The following is a 21,175-nucleotide window of genomic DNA, read 5'->3' on the forward strand; positions in this document are numbered from 1 at the left end:
GTGACAAGTTGAAACTATTTATCAACAGTATTCTAGCATGAGTCAAAATTCGGTTGCAAGCAACCTCAATGGAGAAGCGTATTGGCTAATAAATATTGATGTACACATATTTTCATGCTTGAATTAAGAAAGAACATATAAAATGCAACATAGATTGAAGAAATAACTCCAAAAATAAATATTGATGTAAAAATATTTTCACACTTAGATTCAGAAGTAGCATGTAGAATTCAACATAGATTAAAAACTTCAAAAACAAATATTATTGTAAATATTTCCACACTTGAATTCAGAAACAACACATAAAATTCAACAATAATTGAAGAAACAACTTCAAATATATTTTCACTTGAATTAAATAACAACACATTAATTTCAACATAGATTGTACAAATGAAATAAAAACAACACATAAATTTAACGCAGATAGGAAATTTATTGTTTATGTTTAGTTTAAAGTTTGAATTTCATGCCCTTTTTCCCATCACTAGACACACACACACACACACACACACACACACACACATTGTATGTATATATATGTATGTACATATAGATGTATATATGTATATATATGTATGTATATATATGCATATATATGCATATATATGTATATATATAGATGTATATATATGTATGTATGTATGTGTGTGTGTATATATCTATAGACATACATATATATACATATATATATATATATACATCTATATATGCATATATATATATATACATCTATATATACATACATACATACACACATACATACATACATATATATAGATATATATACATACATACACGCACGCACACACACACACACACACACACATGTATGTATATGTATGTATGTATATATAAATGTGTGTGTGTGTGTGTGTGTGTGTGTGTGTGTGTGTGTGTGTGAATGAAATAGATCAATTTTCACCAAAAAAATTTTGACACTAGATCATTTACCATCTTGCAAGTGGCGACTGTCTTATTGTGGAAGAAGGAAAAGTAAAGCTTGAATCTTGCGAAAACCCTACCTTATTTATAATCAAGATTTTTGAAGTAGCCCTGAGACTTTTAGAAGAAGAATTGTGCATTATAATGGAAGGAGATAGACCAAGTTGTTGCGCTTTCCATAGAGTACACACATCCAAATTCTGCACAAGAGACTATTTTGATTAAGTTTTAACATTTAGAATAAGGGTTAGTAGCAGGGTTTAAAGTTCTAGAAGCTTAATATTATCTAGTTTTTGGTTAATTGTGTGTATAATTATTATTAGTGTTAGGGCAATCTAAATAAAATAATCTCATTTACTTTCTTGCCCCATTTACAATCTTACCCTGATGTAATATTTGTATAATGCATTTATAGTTCAAAGTTCAATAATGTCTTGAATGCATGCACAAAATAAAAGTAAGATAATTAAATTAAAAATGTATGACTCTAAGTTGGTATGAAGTTCATTTATAGAAATTTTCTCCTCTATTATTCTACAATTTAGATATAAGCATTTATTACAATGGTCTCAAATGAATAATGTGATAAATTTAAAAATCCTCACAACAAAATATTAAATTATTAAATGATTTGAAAAATAAACTTTTATTGGGGAGTACATCATTTTTGAACTGCTTGAAAAAGCATGGCAGTGAAAGTAAGTAGTTTATAGTAGAAAAGTGTAAAAATTAAAAATAAGTAATAGTAAAAGTAAGTTGTTTACATAGTAGAAAAGTTGTGTAAAAATTAAGAAGTAATTTGGGATAAAAAGTTTTTGTGTGTTAAAAAAATTTAAAAACCTAAAAAGGTATGAAAATTTGTTATAACTTTACAACATGACAATAATAAATTTTATACGTAAAACTAAAAATACAATCAAATTTTTATATATAGTTTTCATGTCAATTTAGTCTCCCAATTAAAATATTTGATAAAAAGGGGTAAAAATCTTTTCCCATAGAAAAAAGTTGATGTAATTTTTACTAAGCTTACATCCATTTATAAAATGTAACTAAAACAAATAACCTTATTTAATTTCATAATCCATGTTTGTATCACCAACCAAACCCCTATACTCTACAATTATATGTGACTTCAAAAGTCCATGACTATGGAAACACCCCCAAATACTTCTTCTCAAGCAAATTGGCAATCAATCAATCAATCAATCAATCAATCTTTGTTCAAAAAAAAAACTCAACTATCACACTCCATAACAACAAATAGTTTATCTATGTTGTGTCTTTGTCAAGAAGAGATAAAATAAATGTGTCAGAATTGACGTGTATGTTGAAATTGACAATTTGAAAAAAATCTCTCATTCTCTCATTTAAAAGTCACTTAAGAAAGTGCCTATAAAAGATAGATCAGTGAATGAAAAGTTTTTTATATTCACTTACACCTCTATTTGTCTTTTAATCGTTGATTATTCTTTTATATCTACACAAAAAGTAATGCTATTTCACCTCTAATCCAACTACTAGCCTACTCAAATCTCATCTATTGCATAAAAGTTTTAAAAAATAGATTAAAAGATGAAGTAGCATTGTTATAAGAGGCTCACATTTTACCATTGTGTTGAAGGCTTTTGTGTAAAAAACTAAATATTTTTAATTATATATTAAAAAAAAATTCAATTTTTAAATTTATTTTTTTTCCATGTAGGGTTCAGACCTGCGAGGCAACCCAGCGAGGCACGAAGCTTGCGAGCTACCAACCAGTTTAGAGACTCGATACGGGCCCACCCATGCCTAAAACCTCTTCGGCTTAGAGCCAAGGATTGACGGGCATCCACGCCATCAAAACCACTCAGGACATGATCCCAGCCTCATCCCTTATGATGTCAGAGCTTTGCACTCAACAAGACTTGATCCCTGGTGGGCTCTTTGTGAGCCATTCAACTTCATTAGTAGACCAAGGGCCCATTGACACAATTCAAAATTCAAAATGATCAAAATAATTAAATAGCAAGAACTACTCAACCATCTAATATGTTGGTTGTTTTTAAAATTTCCGCCTTGAATGAAATTGACACTCCTAAATTATTAACACCAAATTCTTAAGTTTGATACACAATATAATTAATTTTGTTTGGGATGAAAAAATAATTTGTGCTTTGCCTTTTATATAGACAACTACCAAATCTCAATAATATGAAACTACAACACTAATCCTTGAAAGTTTGATCCTCATAAATCCACATCAAGATGAAAATCTAGTTGTTCTCCATCTCTCTGTAGGCAAGTCACCTCTCTCTCAACATTGCATACACCTTACCATTCCGCGGACCACAAAACTTCTCGGTGCTTTCAATAGAATTCAAGATTTTATCCTTCAAAACCTCAACACTATTCTTTAACATTCCAACTCATCTAAATCAAATTCAAAGATTTCATCGAAATAAATATCACAGATAAAGCTCATACCCAACGCTTCAGTAATAGTGCTTCAACTGCAACTACAATATGCTTGCAAAAAAGAAAGTTTCAAGTAATGAAATGCACAATTTCTTTGTTAATTTCTTATTTTATTTTATGAACATAGGCCACTCCCCCTTCCAATATGGTCGCTGGCATGCATCTGTATTTTTTAAATTTGAAACGTATGAAGTGGAGAATATAACCTACGCAACCACATTCTGATCATCTTGGGATTCCTATAATAATTATCATTAGCAGAACTAATAATGTTTTGCTGTAATGAGAATGTGGAGAAGGTAACAAGCATGCAAAATTATTGGAATCAATGTAGTTGTTGCTGCCAGGTGCCCAGTGCCAGGTGTTATCATTGTGTGATTTTTTAAACTATTGTTAGTTGCCTTTGTTTGTTTCTCTATATTGCGTAAGAGGCATGGCTTGAACCAATAAAATATCAATATTTTTGTTTAGTAATAACAATGAAAATGTTTGGAAGCCTATTTTTGAATTGCTTGCAGATACCAATTAATTTTTATATAAAATAAGCCTATTTCTAATTGCATGCATATGTCAGGTGTCATTTATATTTCTAAATTAATGTATTATTGCTAATTTTTTAACTACTCTAAATCTTTAGCTTTTTTAATGACAGGCATCAAATTTCTTGAAAATGTCAAAATGTTTACAATAAAAAGCCTCTCAATTTAGTAATAGAAACTACATAAATCTTTACATGTATCATTGTAACAATTTCTTATCATTTTGTTCCATCTCATCAAATTTGTAGACTACTCTCATTTCATTTGCTAAATCCTTCCAATGGAACATACACATACATATGCAATGCATACTCATGTCATATTTGCACACACTTATAACTAGCAGTCGCAAAGTTTTGTACATGCAACAAGTGCACTGATAGGAGATGATATTTAAGAGAAAAATGTAGAATGAACATTAAATAATGTAAATATAATTTTAAAAAAAAATGAAAATACAAAAAAAAAGTTGAAGATTAAAACATAGATATAAAATTTACAATATTTAAGAAATTTGAATATTGCTTAAGAGATGTTTTCAATAATTTCAAGATTTTACAATTAAATTCAATTTATCAAATATGAAAAGAATAATTATTTTTTAAAAACCCCATCAAAAAATTTATTATGAAAAAATAATGAGAGAAATATAAAAAATAATATGAAAAAAGAATGATGTCTCTAACAAATATTCTATTGACTACATAAACTATAGAAACTGAAAAAATAATATTTAAATGAAAAACTAAACTAATATGTAAAAAAAAATTTAAAAACTAAAACTTAAATCATTTAAAAAAATCAAAGGTTAAATAAATAGAGATCAAAACATAAGCTAATGTGGAGATCAAAGTAATTATTTTTTAAATAAATAAGAAAAATGAAGTTAAAAGTGGATATTTAAAATATAATCTTATGTGAAAAAATTATATTATTAATCATTTTCAATTTAAATAACATAATATTCACAAAAAAACTTAAATAGATTAATAAATATTATTAATTTAAATTCAATTTATCAAAAGAAAAAAAATCATTTAAAAAACCCATCAAAAAATCTGTTATGAAAATTAATAAGAGAAATACAAAAATAATAATATGTCTAACAAATATTCTATATATATATATATATATATATATATATATATATATATATATAAAGAAAAAATAATAATATAAAATTAAATTTAAATAATTTAAAAACTAAAATCCAAATCAATTTTAAAAATTAAAAGTTAAATGAATAAAGATCACAACATGAGCTAATGTGGAGATCACAACTAATAAATATAAAAAGAAAAACAATAGGTAAAAGTGGAGATAACAACTAATAAATATTAAAACAAGAGTTAAAAGTGGAGTGAGATAAAAAAATGGCCGCTAAATAATTAAAGGGAAGGTTTTACAATTTTATGACCAAACTGACAACTTTTTCAGTCAACTGACGACTTTTCCATCAAAAATTTAATTTTCAAGAATAAAGTTCCCACAAATAGCCTATTGACTAAATTAAAATTTAACACTATCTAAATCAATCTACAATATTGTTCATGTTAAATATTATTAGCATAATATACTTAGTGTTTATGTATTTATGAGCATCTACATTTTATTTATACATCAATCTTAAACTAAATTTGCATTTCCTTCACATTTCATTCTCAAAGATTACTAAATGTATGAATATTAGCATCTTTCTTTGTATGGTATCAAATTTTTAAATAATTGTCATGCTTGAATCAATGATATAAACAACAATAATATATTTATCAATTCTAAAACTAAACTCTTATATTCTTTTAATTTCTTTAAAAATGTTAAGTATAAATATGATCCTATATTAATATATTACTTTATAAAAATATTTAAGTACTATATTTTAATTTTAAGTCTATAATTCATTACAATATATTAATTTATAAAAATATAATATTATTAAACATCTCCCAAAATACTCTCAAAATTATTTTAATTAATAAACATTTTTCATGACCACCCTTACTATTTGACCCTCTTCCAAAGCTGTCATTTTGGCATAGCTATATAGATGTTGTAAAGGTTGTTAAAATTTAGCTTTACAATTTCTAGTTGTATTTGTTTGAAAATTTCTAAGGCTTTTTTCAATAGCATGTTTTCTTTTGTATATCTTCTAATCAGTATTTTCTTTCAAGAAACACAATTAGTTCAAACAACAAATATTAAGTCTCAACTAGAGCAATTATTTTGCTTTCATTCCACTTTGTTAAACAATTGCATTAGAGATTAAGACATATCATGCGATCCATTTGAGACATATGATTTGACATTTCTACAATTATATTTCACAAATTATAAACATGCTAGTAATGATTTGTGAAAATAATAACAATTTTGGTTTACTTGATTTTTGTCTTAGGTTGCATTATTAAACCATGTTTTAATGTACAATTCGTACTTCTACCTCCTATAACTTCTAGTAATTGTTTTTTGAAATTTTAATAATTATGGAAGGTCAAGCTATTCAAATTGGGTGACTTAATGGGCAATGGAGTTGTACTAAATTATTACAAGAAAATAACAATTTAAATGACAACAAATGAGTGATACAAAATAAACATATATATATATGAATGATGGTTCTTTTCAAATGCTTTGACATTAGGAAAAATATTATTACACATGATATCAATGAATTAGAGTGCTATGATATAAGTCATTTCCCTATAACAATCACACCACCAACTATGTTGAAAGAACATTTATAAGAATGAAGGCTTACCAATGTATACATAAAACACTCTAAATGTGAACCACCAACCAAGAATACATGTTGATATATACAATGACTATAAAAAGCCTTTATACACCTTAGAGACTAGCTCTTGTGAAAAATCAACTATTGCAGTCACTGATTATTAATCTCCTATCATAAATGATTATTAAATTGCTAAAAATAAATTTTCAGCAAATATCGAAAAATAACACAACTGTAACTTCACTTATAAAATACGGAAAGAAATGCACAACACAATGAACACAATATTTTTGGACAAATTGTCCCTAGAAAAACCCCTAAGGGAAAACCGTTCTATAGATGAAGAATTATATTAAACTTCAGCAAATCAAGAGATACAAAATTCCTTGCCTCTTACTGGCAGAATTCCGACAACCTCCTAATTTCTCCTGCTGATATTCCCCACTGCTATTCTCATGCTAACATTGCACCCTTGCTAACACTGCAATACAATTTGCTATCACTGCAAAATGCTTCTCCAAAACTTTTTCTCGAAATGACCCAATGACCCCTTTTTATACTACTCCTGTTGGTAGACCAACGACCGAGATTAAATCAAACCAACGGCTGAGATTAAGACAACTCGACAGCCAATAATAGAATTGGTTGCAAGGTGTCCAAAAGGGAATCACTAAAATTAGTAAATAATTATCCTTGCAACAACCATTTACTAATTCTCGGCAAGTGGACAAAAATCCATCCAAACTACCCATAACTAATGCTGCTATACATAGATAAGGACGAACAGCTGTCCAAGCTACCCATAAATACTACTGCTATTTCCGGGTCAGAAATAACAGCTATCCAACTAACAATAATTAACAGCTCTAATGAAACATGTATTAATAAAAAATAAATTGAATCTATAGAGAATTATAAATAACAAAGAATTGTGTAACAAAGAAAAAATCATGCAAATATGTCTCCAAGATAGATAATCGCATATGACTAGAGAAGACATGTTGAGATTGCATTATTGGGGTTATGCAAGCTTTGAGTGTCATTTTCTTTAATTCCTATATGCAAGATTCTATTTTATATCTATAAAGATAAATATAGAAATGTGCAATTTAATTCTTCATAATTGCACTCATATTATACTAATCAATAAAGTTAGAGAGGTTCTATGCGCACAAAGCCAAAATGGAAGATTACAAGTTTTAAAATGTCCATTGACTATATATTAATTGAAGCATTACACATTTTTCACTTCCCTTCTCCTTCAATTTATTCCTGTACAACTAAAAATAATAATGGGCATAATCTGCTCATGGTTGGTAGTTGTAGAGGTCATTGTTGAAATATTAATTATAGTTTGGGCACTTTTAACCATATTTATTTAAAATGACATACAAGTGTGCAATAAATCATCAATATATTTTGGATATTAGAATTACTATTTTGAAAACCAAGATAACAAAATTAGAATTACTATGTTGAGATTCATAGCAAACAAATTAGTCAAAATTTTGAGATCATCTAGGGCATAAGTGAAAATGACATACAAATTTGCTATGATCATTATTGTATTTTGGATTTTAAAATTACTATATTGAAAATCAAGACAACCAAACTAGAAAATATATAAAAATAACAACCTTTGTCATAGACTATAATAATGAATTAAGTCTATGATTTTATTGGTTAAAAGTAATTAGTTTCCACATCTAATAGATGCACTTGCCATAGGTAGGAACTAATAATTCACTCAACATTAATTAAATCTAAGTGGTAGATCTATTACACCTCTTGACCATATAAATGTCATTGAACTAGGATAAATTCACTTATTCCAACTACTTTTCATTATTACCACACTTTTGAAAATTATCATTCTTGATCATGTTGTCTTATATAAACTTAATAGAGAACTCACACATGTTATCTCTTCTCAATAGATAACTCGTGCGGTTACAATACTCTTGACTATGTTGTCTTGTACAATCTTAATAAATAATATATAACATATAATCACTTGTAATCAAGTTGCCTTATACAAGCTTAAAAAATAAGACATAAATGTTGAAGTACTCTTGATCATGTTTTGTTATACAATCTTTAAAAAATAGATAACACACAAACATTACAATATTCTTAATAAATAACTCGCACTTATTATTATAGTCTTAATAAATAGCTGACATATTTTAATCATTTTAATCAAGTGTATTTTACAATCTTAACAAATCACACATATTACATTATCATTGTTGATTACATTGTCTTATACAAGCTTAATAAGAAAACCCGCACACGTTGTAATACTCGTGAAACAACTCACAAACTCACACACGTTATAATAGCAAGCTTAACAACTCCAAAAGGATCAAATCGGGAAGCTGCAACAGAAATCTTGTCTGGTTCAGCAGTTGAGGTTAAAAAGAGGCTGAACAGTGTAAGTGATCCGGCGGAAGCCATCCTGCACATGCACGACATTGCGGAGGGTTAGAGTTTCCGCTCATGGCAAAAATTGAGGTCCGGGAACTTTGTAGTGAAGAGTCACGACCGCCGGTCAAGTCAATATTGTGCAATTGAGTGTTATATTTTAGATGTGAAAAAATAAATTGTGCAATGCATTGTTATTTTTTAAAATGTGAAAAATATATATTTTTTAATGTGAAGTCTATTGTAGCTATCCTCCCACAAAAATGTAAAGTTGATCAATTTTCAAAAGATAAAAAACATCATGGATTTTTTTTTGAAAATTTCATCATTTGATCTTGATGATCTGCATAGTTTGTAGTCGAAAACAATAAAAAAAAAATGGAAAAACATCACTACGTTTTTGAGAATTTGGAAAAAAAATAGTTTTCACTTTATTTTCTTTTTGGTACTTTTTGGTTGGAGATTAGCCCGTGCCACCTTTCCAAGGTACCTAATTGCATTAACTACAATTTAAATTTTGAAATTTGTGTGATGTTTTCAAATTCATTTGTGTAAATTTCTTTTTTTTTTTTAAATCACACTTGAATTCAAAAATAACACCTTCAATTCAACACAAATTGTAGCACCTAAAGGAGGTGCAAGGGGTGCACTGATAGACGTTTGGTTAGAAAGCATAATTGAATCTTTACATTATAAAAATAAGTGTATGAAAGTGAAAAATAATAATAAGATAAATAAACAAGCAATAAAGCATAATTTGATTGGAAAAAATGGTGATTACGAGAGATGAGCTTGACGAGTTTGCATCAGATTCTCATCAAGCACTTGGAGGTCTGGCAACATGATAGTAGGATGTTTCACAAGTGGTAGACTTTTTTAGAGGCTAAGGTTGATGACCCATCTGCTAAGCCTCATTGGGGTAGTTTCCCTTTCGATGCGGAAGATCTGGCATTTCTGAAAATTTCCAGTCATATTCTGCAATGGGTCCTTCGGCAAGGCAAATGGAGAGATAGTGTGAAGCTGAAGAAGGTTCATGATCCACATGCTCGAAGTAATCCTCCGAGGGTTCATAAGTTTGCATTTCTTCCTAGGGCTTCTGCATTTAGAGTTATTCTTGGCCCTCATCGCTCTATAGGTGCTCATTGTGGTAAGATTTTCGTTGGCATTCTTGGCCCTTATCCTTTCTGTCATTATAAGCCTCGTAAATTCCCTACTTGACTTGCTAATCTTGGTTTCAAATGGAAGAAACCCTTTGTTCATCAACCTCCCTTTGATATTTGTCAAGATTTCCAGCCCTTGTCACCTATTTCCATGGCTGATGGTAGTCCTATTCCTCTCTTTGTGTCTTCTCCCAATCGAAACTCATGTTGAAACCTTCTTTTCTTTCGTCTCCTAGTAAAATACCCTGTCGTAGTCTCGTCGAGCTCTCTTCAAACCAAGATTAGGGTGTTCTAAACCTAATTTTCCTCTGATGACCTTCCAAAACCAAGAGCAGCAAGTTCTGCATCACGAAAATCTACATCATCGGTCGTCAAAACCTAGGGTTGTATTTCCATATGATATGATTAGTTCTAAAGTGGATTAGTTGCGTTCGTTGGTGCTTATTGGTATGTTATAATCTTATGTAGAGTTTGATTCACTGCTTTCATGAGCAAGTTGTGTTTGGGATGGCTTATAGAGCTATTTCTTTATGAAAAGGATTCTCTAGCTTTTGTTGTGAAATTTGATTATCAGAAACATAAATTGGATCATTGTTGGTGGATGTAGCCTGGGGATTGGGTGAACCACATTAAATCTTTGTGTCTTATGTTCTCATATGTGCTTTATTATTTTATGATATTGGTTATATTTGCATGTAACTTTTATTTCTGCATGTAGTTGATCCTAACAACATTTCTCAAGTTTTTAAAAATGCTTTAGCTTGTAATAGCACTTGTAGAATTTTTGTGTATTTCAAGTTACTATTCTAATAAATATATATGTGAAATAAAGAGGCACGTCTCCTGTAGAGACATGTTTCTTGTTAATATATTAACTTGCATTAATTATTGTTATATCACAAATAATACTCATTCTCTTTCTCTCTCTCAACATAAGTTAATTATCAAGTGTATATATAATATTAGCCATAAATCATTTAAATATCTCATATCTATAATTTGATTTATCTGATAGAATTAAAACATTAACAATGATAACACAAATTTCAAATCTTAGGAGATTTGATAGTTACAATAATTAACATATTATTTTGTGGACCTTAAAAATTGTTAAAACACTAAATTTGGTTAGGGTCCTAAAGAAGTGGAGTTTATAGGGCAAATGTCCTAGGTGGGGAGTTAGGTATTTTGAAGTTATAAGAATGATTATGGTATGGGCCTATTATAATTGATGTCAACATTGTCATCTTCAAGAAATGGTTATACATATGTTGAATAATGCTTGTATTTCTATGATTGTCTTTATTATACATGAAAACATCTTTAAAGATTCACATGGGTCATCAAATGGATAGTTTGTAGCCAGAGGTTGGAGGCAACAAATTTAGAGATGATATTTGCATGAGAAGAAACCATTTGTGTCCTTGTAAAGTTGGGGCTTGGTAAATTTATCTCTGTAGAGAAGAAGGGGCTTAACTTATGTGTGTCCCTAAAAAGAAGTGGAGTCTTGGCATCCTAACTTTTCCTTCAAGGAGTGAGTGGGGTATGATTTGGTTGGTGATATGTCAAGCACTGGAGGAGGCTTTAGAAACACTAAGAAAAGATGTGGACTTTTAGAGGAAAGGCATCTCATGACAAGACATACCGATGGTGATTATTTCAACAACACCGGAGGAGGCATTATACACACTCAAAGGAGATGATGACTTTTGGAGGAAGGCATCTCATGTGTAGCACTAGAGGAGACATTAGACACACTCAGAGGAGATGTGGAATTTCAGAGGAAACATGTCTTATTGTGCAAGGGAGGTAGGAGCACTCATGTTATGAAGATAACTTTAGGTTTTGTGATTAGGAGATCCATTGATGTAGTCAGTTCAATGTTTCTTAAGCAAGAAAGGAGGATTGGTGAAGGCGCTTCATCAAAGTCACAAGAGAGTTGGATTAAGAACCCTTGCTTATTCCACTCTTGTTCGATTAATGTAATAAAGGGGGAATGTTAGAATATTTACATTAATCGATTAGATTAAGGGTAAATAAATTAAATGTTAGTTGGGAAGTTATTCTCATGGGTTGGTTAACAATTTTGACATATTGTAGTGACTTTTAATAAAATAAACAAGTGACTTTTAACATTGCAAACTAAAAATAAGAAGTGACAGACATATCTTGAAGATGTGAGCATTATTACTACCTTTAGCAAAATATGTGATTTGAGAGTTTTGACATATGGTAATGACACTTAATTAAATAAATGAATGTCTTTTAACATCAATAAACTAAAAATAATAACATATCTTGAAGAATGTGACTGAAAATAAGTCACCGTTCTTGCTCAATGTGTCCTATACAAATTTAATAGACAACTTGACATGGTATAATCTTCTTAATAGATAACTCACACATCTTATAGTACTCTTGATCATGTTGTATTGTACAATCTTAATGAATCATGTGTTACCATTTCTTTTGTCTCATATAAACTTACAAGATAACTCACACATGTTATTGTACTCGAGATAACTCACACATGTTATTGTACTCTTGATCATGTTCTCTTGTACAATCTAAAAAATCACATACATGAGACTATCAATCTTGATCATATTATCTTATTCACAATTCATAGATAACTTGCACGCATTATATTGCCCTTATTAAATAATTGACACATGTTTCATAATCTTAATAGATAACTATGATGTTGTCTTCTATCATCTTTACAAATTATACGTACTTATCACCTTGTCTTATACAGAAGCTCAATAAAAGAAAGTACCATGTGTCCTAATAAATATACAGTATTACTATTATAATCAACAAAGTCACAATTATTAATACCATTCTTAATAATTTCCTTGTCAGTTGCTTTTTTACAAACGTATTAGACAACTAACGAACGGGGCCAAAGGTCTTATCCTCCAAAGCGATGCAATGAATCGGCACAATCTGCCAAATGAGGCAACTTTTGCGAGTCGCCATTACTCCTTCACTGGAGAGGACAAAGCTCACATTCTAAATGTTCTCTATTTAAATCCAAAATACCCAAGAAAAAGAGCTTGCCAAAATAGTGTTGTCTATAAATAACTAGAAAAAAATTGCAGTGACTGAGGAGAATATTATTCATATCAATGATGAATATATTATATTTTATGTTGGAGATTTGGAAGGAGAAATCATGGGTTTGATTTACACAGAAATAGGGTGTGCTTCGTTATGCGATGGTAGTGGGGAAGCTCCAATTTCTTTAATGGAAGGCATGGCCGAATATTTGAGGTTAATTGCAGGTTTATACCCATCTCAGACATCTAACAATGATAATATTGTTGATTATTCAGATCGACAACAAATGGCAAAGTATTTACAATATTGTGAAAGTCTCATAAGTGGATTTGTAGCAGACTCTAATGCTAGATTGGAAGCAAAGTGGAACATAGATTTGCTTGCGGAGTTCTTATTAATAATGGAGGAAAATTGGGGTGAGTTTTTAGTGTCTTCTTATTCTTCTTTTGCCTTCGTTAAAGTCCAAAAAGATGTAAACATTGGTTCTCCATTGATATTATTATTGGCATGAAGTATTCTCTGTATTGTTGAAGCTAATCATTGAACTCATGAGCTTAGTATATTGATTTAATGATATAGATATTATCTTGTACTATATCTCTTGTTATGAATTGCATTGTTCGTAGTCTCTTTGGCTTCGGTATAACATGTTTCTTCTTGTGGGGTAGAGGGATGTTAATGGAAAACAAACACTTTTTACTAATTCTTTTTTTATAATTGTCGAGTGAGTGCATTTATGTAGGATAAAAATGAAATATTGGATTCAAAATGAAATAAAATAAGTGTTTGCGAAAGAGTATTACTTATGTTTATTGGATACATTTTACAACTGCAGTAGTGAAGATTTATGGGTGTCATCCCCACCTCAGTTTTCTCTTCTCATTGGAGTTTTTCTGGGTAACCAAAAATCTTAGAGAAAAGAGGGGTAAAAATTTATTAAGACAGAAAGGAATACAACAAGGAGAGCTCAACAAGGAGCTCGATCCTGAGCAACAAGATCATCATGTTCTTGCACCATCTCAAAGGACAATTGCCTCCTATCCCTAATATTCCAACCTGGATCATGACTAGAAGCCCATTTGGCTAAACAATCAGCAGCTCTGTTCCATTCACGAGGAATATGCAGGAACCTAATGAACTGAAAAGAGGTAGAGAAGAGAATAACCTACTTAACAACAATGGCCAGCTGCCAACTAACATCCTCAAGCTCCTGCGAAGAAAGCATGTTCACCACTACTTGGGAATCAGACTCACAAATAATCTTACTCCATCCCCGCAAGCAACACTGTTCCACAACATATAAAATAGCCTGAGCTTCCATGAGATTGTTAGTGTAATCACCCTTATGAACTGAGAAGAAAAATTTAACATCCCCAGAACTACAACGAGCCACTCCCCCAATACCAGCAGGGCCAGGATTCCCACGGGAAGAACCATCAGTGTTAATTTTCAGAACTCCACAGGGAGGAGGAGTTCAATGCCCATCCCGGTTAACTCGACCCTTCCTCTGATGGTGAAGCTGCCTGGACACAAAAGGAAACTTTTGAGTTGCAGCCCCATCCTGAAGATGAAAATTGAGGCGATTACAGATAGCAAGATCAACCGGATCCATACCCCCATCAAGCTCACACTTCACATGAATAGTTTCTTGAAGAGAATGTGATATCTTCCACCAAAGATGCAAAACACCAAGCCGAATATCTTGGAATATGTGACGATTCCTCTCCAACCAGATATGCCAAAGCATGAAAGATGGGCCAGCAATCCAAGTAGCATGGAGAGAAGAAGACTTGGAGGGAGCACTGCCCAAGTGGGCCTAGAACTTAGGCAAAGAGGAAGCATGCCTACAAGAGCAACCCCAAGCGCTCCACCAAAGGTGCCATATCTGAGTAGAATAGGAGCAATGGAAAAATAGATGGGAGACAAACTCCTCTCCATTACCACATAGAACACAATAAGAGGGGGCCTAAAATCCCCATTTACAAAGATTATCCCAGGTAAGACAACGGTTGTGAGCCACTAGCCACACAAAAAAATTACACTTGGACCAAGAAACTTTATTCCAAACTTGCTTCCACTAAGGGACCTCAGCATCCCCAAATAATTGTTTAGTTATCTCCTGATACCCAGCAGAGACATGATATTTACCAGACAAGGTACCGCCCCAAGCCAAAACATCTGGACCAAGCAAAGAGGAACACTCTCTAGAGGCCAAAATTTGAGAAAGCTCCTGACGATCCCTGTCTGTACCTCCAGGAGGCCAATCAGAAGAATGCTTCCATCTATAACCAACAACAGGTCCCAATTGATAAGGAGTCTTGTAATGAGCCACTTTATCCCATCCAGCGGCAAGAAAAGAGTCACAAAGGGACTGAAGATGAGGGTACACAGATAAAATGGAATGGAATCCATCCCAAGCATTAGACCAAAAAAAGCCTAAGAACCTCCTTTACATATCTAGAATAGACCACTCTTCACCAACATCGCACTTGTCTTCAAAGTATGCCAAACCATTGAGCCACGACCTTCAAGAGGAAGTGCAGAAACATAGCAAGGATCAACACCATGAAAATATTTGTGAGTGATAATACGAGCCCAAAGTTGATGTTGTCCAGAGCACCATCGCCAATAAAGTTTAGCAGCCAAAGCTTGACTACTCAAGAGAGCAGGTCGAAGACCAAGACCACCCTCCTTTTTAGGCCTACAAACAGTTGCCCAATTAACCAAGCTCCATTTAGTCCTACGCAAATTACCACTCCAAAGGAATTGTCGGGAAAGAGCATCAAACTCCTTGAGAAAGTAAATAGGAGCAGCTTGAACCATGCTTCTATAAGTAGGAAGAGCTTGGATAATAGCTTGAAGAAGAGTAACTTGGGCAATAGTAGAAAGCCATCTATGAGTCCAATGATTTACCTTATCCTGAAGCTTGGAAATCAAATTTTGCCAAAAGAGATGTGGCTGCCTAGAAACAATAATAGGAATGCCAAGATAAGTCAAAGGAAGTGACCCAATCTGAAACCGTAGGATACCAACAATCCTATGCTGAATAGAATCAGGAGTTTTAAAAAAGTAAATGGAAGATTTGTGCTCATTAACATTTTGGCCTAAAGCTACCAAATAAACGTCCAAAGCATGTCGAAAGGCTTCAGCTTCCTTGATCCTAGCAAGACCTGCAAGAGCAGAATCATCAACAAATTGAAGATGGGAAAGAGAAGGTAAGCCATTACCCCACCGCCAGCCTTGAATAGAATTCTGGGACACCTGATACTTAATGAATCTGCCCAAGCCTTCAGCCATGATGATGAATAGATATGAGGAGAGAGGGTCACCCTGGCGGAGGCCTCTAGAAGCACCAAATAGTTGAGAAGGTTGACCATTAATAAGAACAGAAAAAGAGGCAGAGGTAACACAACTCATAGTCCAACTCACCCAGTCAGAGCTAAATCCAAAAGAAAGAAGAATACTCCTTAGGAAACTCCATTTAACTCTATCGTAGGCCTTAGCCATATCGAGCTTAACAAATATTGCTCTCTCCCTTGAAGTAGCCATAGAGTGAATAGCCTCAGTAGCAATAACCACCCCATCCAAAATTTGTCTACCAGCAAGAAAACCACCTTGTTCTTCTAAGATAATAATGGGAAGCCACCTTTTCAGTCTCTCAGCAATCAACTTAGTAATAAATTTGTAAACCACATTACATAAGGCAATTGGTCTAAAAAACTCCAATTGATTAGCACCCTCTCTCTTAGGAATAAGAGTCAAGAATGTAGAGTTCAAAGCTCGAAGTATCTGCTTGCTAGCATAGGATTCCTTAACCACCTCCAACAAATCATGATTAATGATGTCCCAAAATTCTTGAAAGAATCCAACTAGAAAGCCATCAGGACCAGGAGCCTTCCCCTTAGGCATGCCAAAGACCACCTCCTCTAGCTCTTCAAAAGAGATTGGACGCATGAGATAATCATTCATTTCCTAAGTGATAAGGGAAGGAATAGAGAAAAAAATAATATTTTCTTCATTATCAGTAGGAGGAGAGTCCTCAGAGAAGAGGGTAGAGAAGTACCAAGTAGCCTCTTGGAACAGAGCTGGCAAGGAATTCAGTTGGATACCTTGAGAATTAACCAAAGAAGAGATAGTGCTTTGATTCCGGCGAGATTGCACTATTTTATGGAAAAAGGCAGTGTTTCGATCACCTTCCTGGAGCCAATCAACTCTAGCCTTTTGATTCCAAAAAATTTCCTCTCAAAGTTCCCATTCTTCTAGAGCTCTAGAAGCAAGGGATTCAGCCTTTCCAAGATCCTCTGAGAAACCTCGATCTCTAATCTCCCTTGTGATGACATCAAGATCTTCTTGAGCAAGCCTCTTCATAAAGTGAAGGTTCCCAAAGCATTGCCTATTCCATATCCTAAGCTGCCTTTTAACATATTGAAGTCTTTTAGAAAATGAGAATATTGCAGTACCATATGCAGGAGCACCATCTTTCCACCAACAGAAAACAAAATCACGAAGAGAGGAGTCACGAAGCCACATCAACTGGAAATTAAAAGGAGGATGCTTCAGAACACAAGCCCCTATAGAAGAAAATTTGATTGGCCAATGATCTGAACCCCTCCAATCAAGGATTTTTGAAGAGGCAGTAAGGGTGCCACTAACCTAGAAGCAAGAAACAAGAAATCTATCCAGACAGTCTGAGATAGCAGCAACACTAGTCTTGTGATTGTAACCAAAAATCTTGTGTCATACATTTGTTGAATGTTATTTGCTTTCATATTATGGATGAATGTGTTTAGCTAGCTATTTCCATTTACATGCACAATTATGAGATGGATGTGTGATGAATGAATTATGGTTAAATTTTTGAAGGACTAATTCACCCCCTTCTCTCAAAGTTTACTTTCCCTGTTGTATTTCCAACAATAATAAGTAGAATTTTTTGTATTTGAAATGAAAAGAATGCTATAACACTAACATAATAAAAATTTAAAGAAATGAATAAAAAAATATTTTAGAAACAACAAGAATAAAAAAGAAAAGCTTGAGTCACTATAATTAACACTTAAAGTTCAAGAGTAGACAAAATTAATAAAGTGAATAGTGGTCCAAGTTGAAACACAATTCAAAGTATTATACTAACAAAGTCATATAAATCTTGAAGTTTACTTTCCCTATTGTATTTCCAACAATAATAAGTAGAATTTTTTGTATTTGAAATGAAAAGAATGCTATAACACTAACATAATAAAAATTTAAAGAAATGAATAAAAAAATATTTTAGAAACAATAAGAATAAAAAAGAAAAGCTTGAGTCACTATAATTAACACTTAAACTTCAAGAGTAGACAGAATTAATAAAGTGAATAGTGGTCCAAGTTGAAACACAATTCAAAGTATTATACTAACAAAGTCATATGAATCTTCAAAGTATTATACTAACAAAGTCATATGAATCTTGAAGTCGACACACAATTTAAGGTGTTAAAGTAACAAAAGAAATAGTGGTCAAATTGGAAATAAAATTTGATGTATTATGTACGAATTATGAAGAGATTAAAAATATATAATATGAGTAATCTAATGTTTCACTCATTAGGCATATTCTAAAAATATCAAAATGATTTTTAATAAAACAATATCTTGATGCCTAAATTTAATCCATTCTTATGTAATAAGAGGAAAAACTAATAAAAATTTAATAAATTATATCATATATTAGTCAAACATAAATTTATTTATGAATTTTGAGTTGATTATTAGCAATGCATATTTCAAAATTCATGAATATAATTCAAAAGTCAATTTTTTTCTCCATGCACATTTTATCAGTAATAACTAATAATTAACAAAAGACTCACTGATACAAAATATAAACAAGAGACACAATGTGTCAATATTCCTACCTAAAGTATCTAGTTAGAAATAGGGATTGAGTGTGAAAAGGAAATATGGAGAAAGAGATGCTTTAATATATATAAAGGGAAAGAGAAGGAGATGGATTGGAAAAGAAACATGCACATGAAATAGATGGATTGGAAAAGAGAATAGGTACAATATTATTCTAAAGTTAAATATGAATAAAATTAAAATTTAATTTAAAAATTTTAAATTGTCATATAGTTAACCTTTTTGTAAATAAATTTATATTTAAATTGTTGAAATTAAAGTTTAAATTTTATATTTATGAATAGTAAAATCAAACTTCAGAATAATTTATATATTTTATGATTTTTTCTTAAATGTTAATATTGATATTTTGTATTGTAGATTTCTCCAAAGTTTTGTTTGAATTGAAGTAATCTGATAATGGGTTGAATTATAGATGATTTTATGGTCCTCTAGGGGATGCATGTTTTTGATTTTTTATATAGGAAGAAAAGGCAAGATAATTGTATTTAGTTACATGTAAAGCTTTCTTTGGTTCAATTCATGCTTGTTTAATTTGTTCTATTGTGTAAAATTAAAATCAAGTGTAGTCATTTCTTCTATATCCCATCAACCTGTAATTGCACTTAATTTTTGAGGTGGCATTTTGTCCTCCTAAAATTAATTCTACAATTTTTTTCATTCAAACAAAAATAAATTCAAGCATAGTAACATTTATAGTCTTATATTCTTTATATTGATCTTGTGATAATTTTGGCATCAATATTTCGAATTATAGTATGTAATCTTATTTTTATATAAACAAAAATAATTGTTGACTGTCATCCTATTTGCTAGCTAAGTCATTGACCGATCTATACAAATGAATGAGAGTTTTGTAGCTGCAAGGTTATATATGCAAATATCTTGTTCCTTACTCTTGACTATGGATGAATGAATTCGACAGGAAAATACAGCTATCTGGAAGAACTATTGAACATCATTACATGGACCTCAACTTGGCATATATGATAGAACAGTAAAAAGATAATTACAATTTCATTTTTCTCTCTCTATCATTCTATATTGTATTTGATTTCATAGATCTTACGAGATGATGTAATCTATTTCTTGATGTATATTATTTCAGCCTTTCATACCCTGTGATTTGTACAGTGGATGATTGTGCATTTTGTTTATTGCCAAGTGACATCATATATAATTGTATATTATTTAAAAGGATTCATACTGGTATATTATTATTTGATGTGGATTTATTATATACTAGATTTATTATTAATTAAATTTAAATGTGATTCAATGTCACAGAACCCTTAGAGATGTAATTTGTTTATGTTGGTTGTTATATATGTGAGTTAATGCTTCTGCTATATAGTACTAAGCTAGGGGTAGGCATTACATTTGGAGAGTGAACCTAGTTGCCATGACCAACATGTTATATGAGAATCCCTGAGAAGGGGAAGTCATGGCCATGGGATTATGTGTTAAGATTAATTATTATTATTGCTATTAAGCTAGAGTAGACTCAAACCCAAGACCTCCCAAATAAGAGGCTCACAATTTACCATTGTGTTGTAGGCTCTTGCTTTTATATTTAAAAATTTTTAGTAGATATTATGTTATTTAAATTGAAAGTTACTAATTTGGTCGCATAAGATTATATTTTAAATCTCCACTTTTAACAATTGTTTTTCTTTTCTTATTATTTATTAAAAAAAAACCTTGTGATCTTTACATTAGTTCATATTGTGATCTCTATTTATTTAACTTTTTATTTTTAAAATTAATTTAGGGTTTAGTTTTTAAATTAATTTAATTTATTTTTTTAATATTGTTTTTTAGTTTCTTTGATTTATTTAGTCAATAGAATAGAATATTTGTTAGAGATGTCATTATTTTTTCTTATTATTTTTCGTACATTTCTCTTATTAATTTTTCATAATAGATTTTTTATGGGTTTTTTTAAAATGATT

General features: G+C 31.2%; 1 protein-coding gene across 1 annotated transcript; it reads left to right on the forward strand.

Annotated features, from left to right (window-relative positions):
* The first annotated feature begins 13,143 nt into the window (after positions 1 to 13,143).
* On the forward strand, positions 13,144 to 20,461 carry LOC149575293 (uncharacterized). The gene is made up of 2 exons (XM_089812207.1): positions 13,144 to 13,738; positions 20,149 to 20,461. Exons 1-2 carry the CDS (start codon positions 13,438 to 13,440, stop codon positions 20,211 to 20,213), a joined length of 366 nt encoding a protein of 121 aa, XP_089668333.1. The 5' UTR covers positions 13,144 to 13,437; the 3' UTR covers positions 20,214 to 20,461.
* Positions 20,462 to 21,175: the final 714 nt, after the last annotated feature.

The sequence above is a fragment of the Cupressus sempervirens genome, chromosome 2 (assembly GCF_028749045.1).
Source record: "Cupressus sempervirens isolate cs-2001-9-10 chromosome 2, ASM2874904v1, whole genome shotgun sequence".
Taxonomy (NCBI): domain Eukaryota; kingdom Viridiplantae; phylum Streptophyta; class Pinopsida; order Cupressales; family Cupressaceae; genus Cupressus; species Cupressus sempervirens.

Bases quoted from the DNA above. Each gene is read 5' to 3' on its own strand.
- LOC149575293 (XM_089812207.1), top strand. From the start codon at position 13,438: ATGGGTTTGATTTACACAGAAATAGGGTGTGCTTCGTTATGCGATGGT. The intron at 13,739-20,148 runs GTGAGTTTTTAG...TGAATTCGACAG, and splicing joins AATAATGGAGGAAAATTGGG to GAAAATACAGCTATCTGGAA.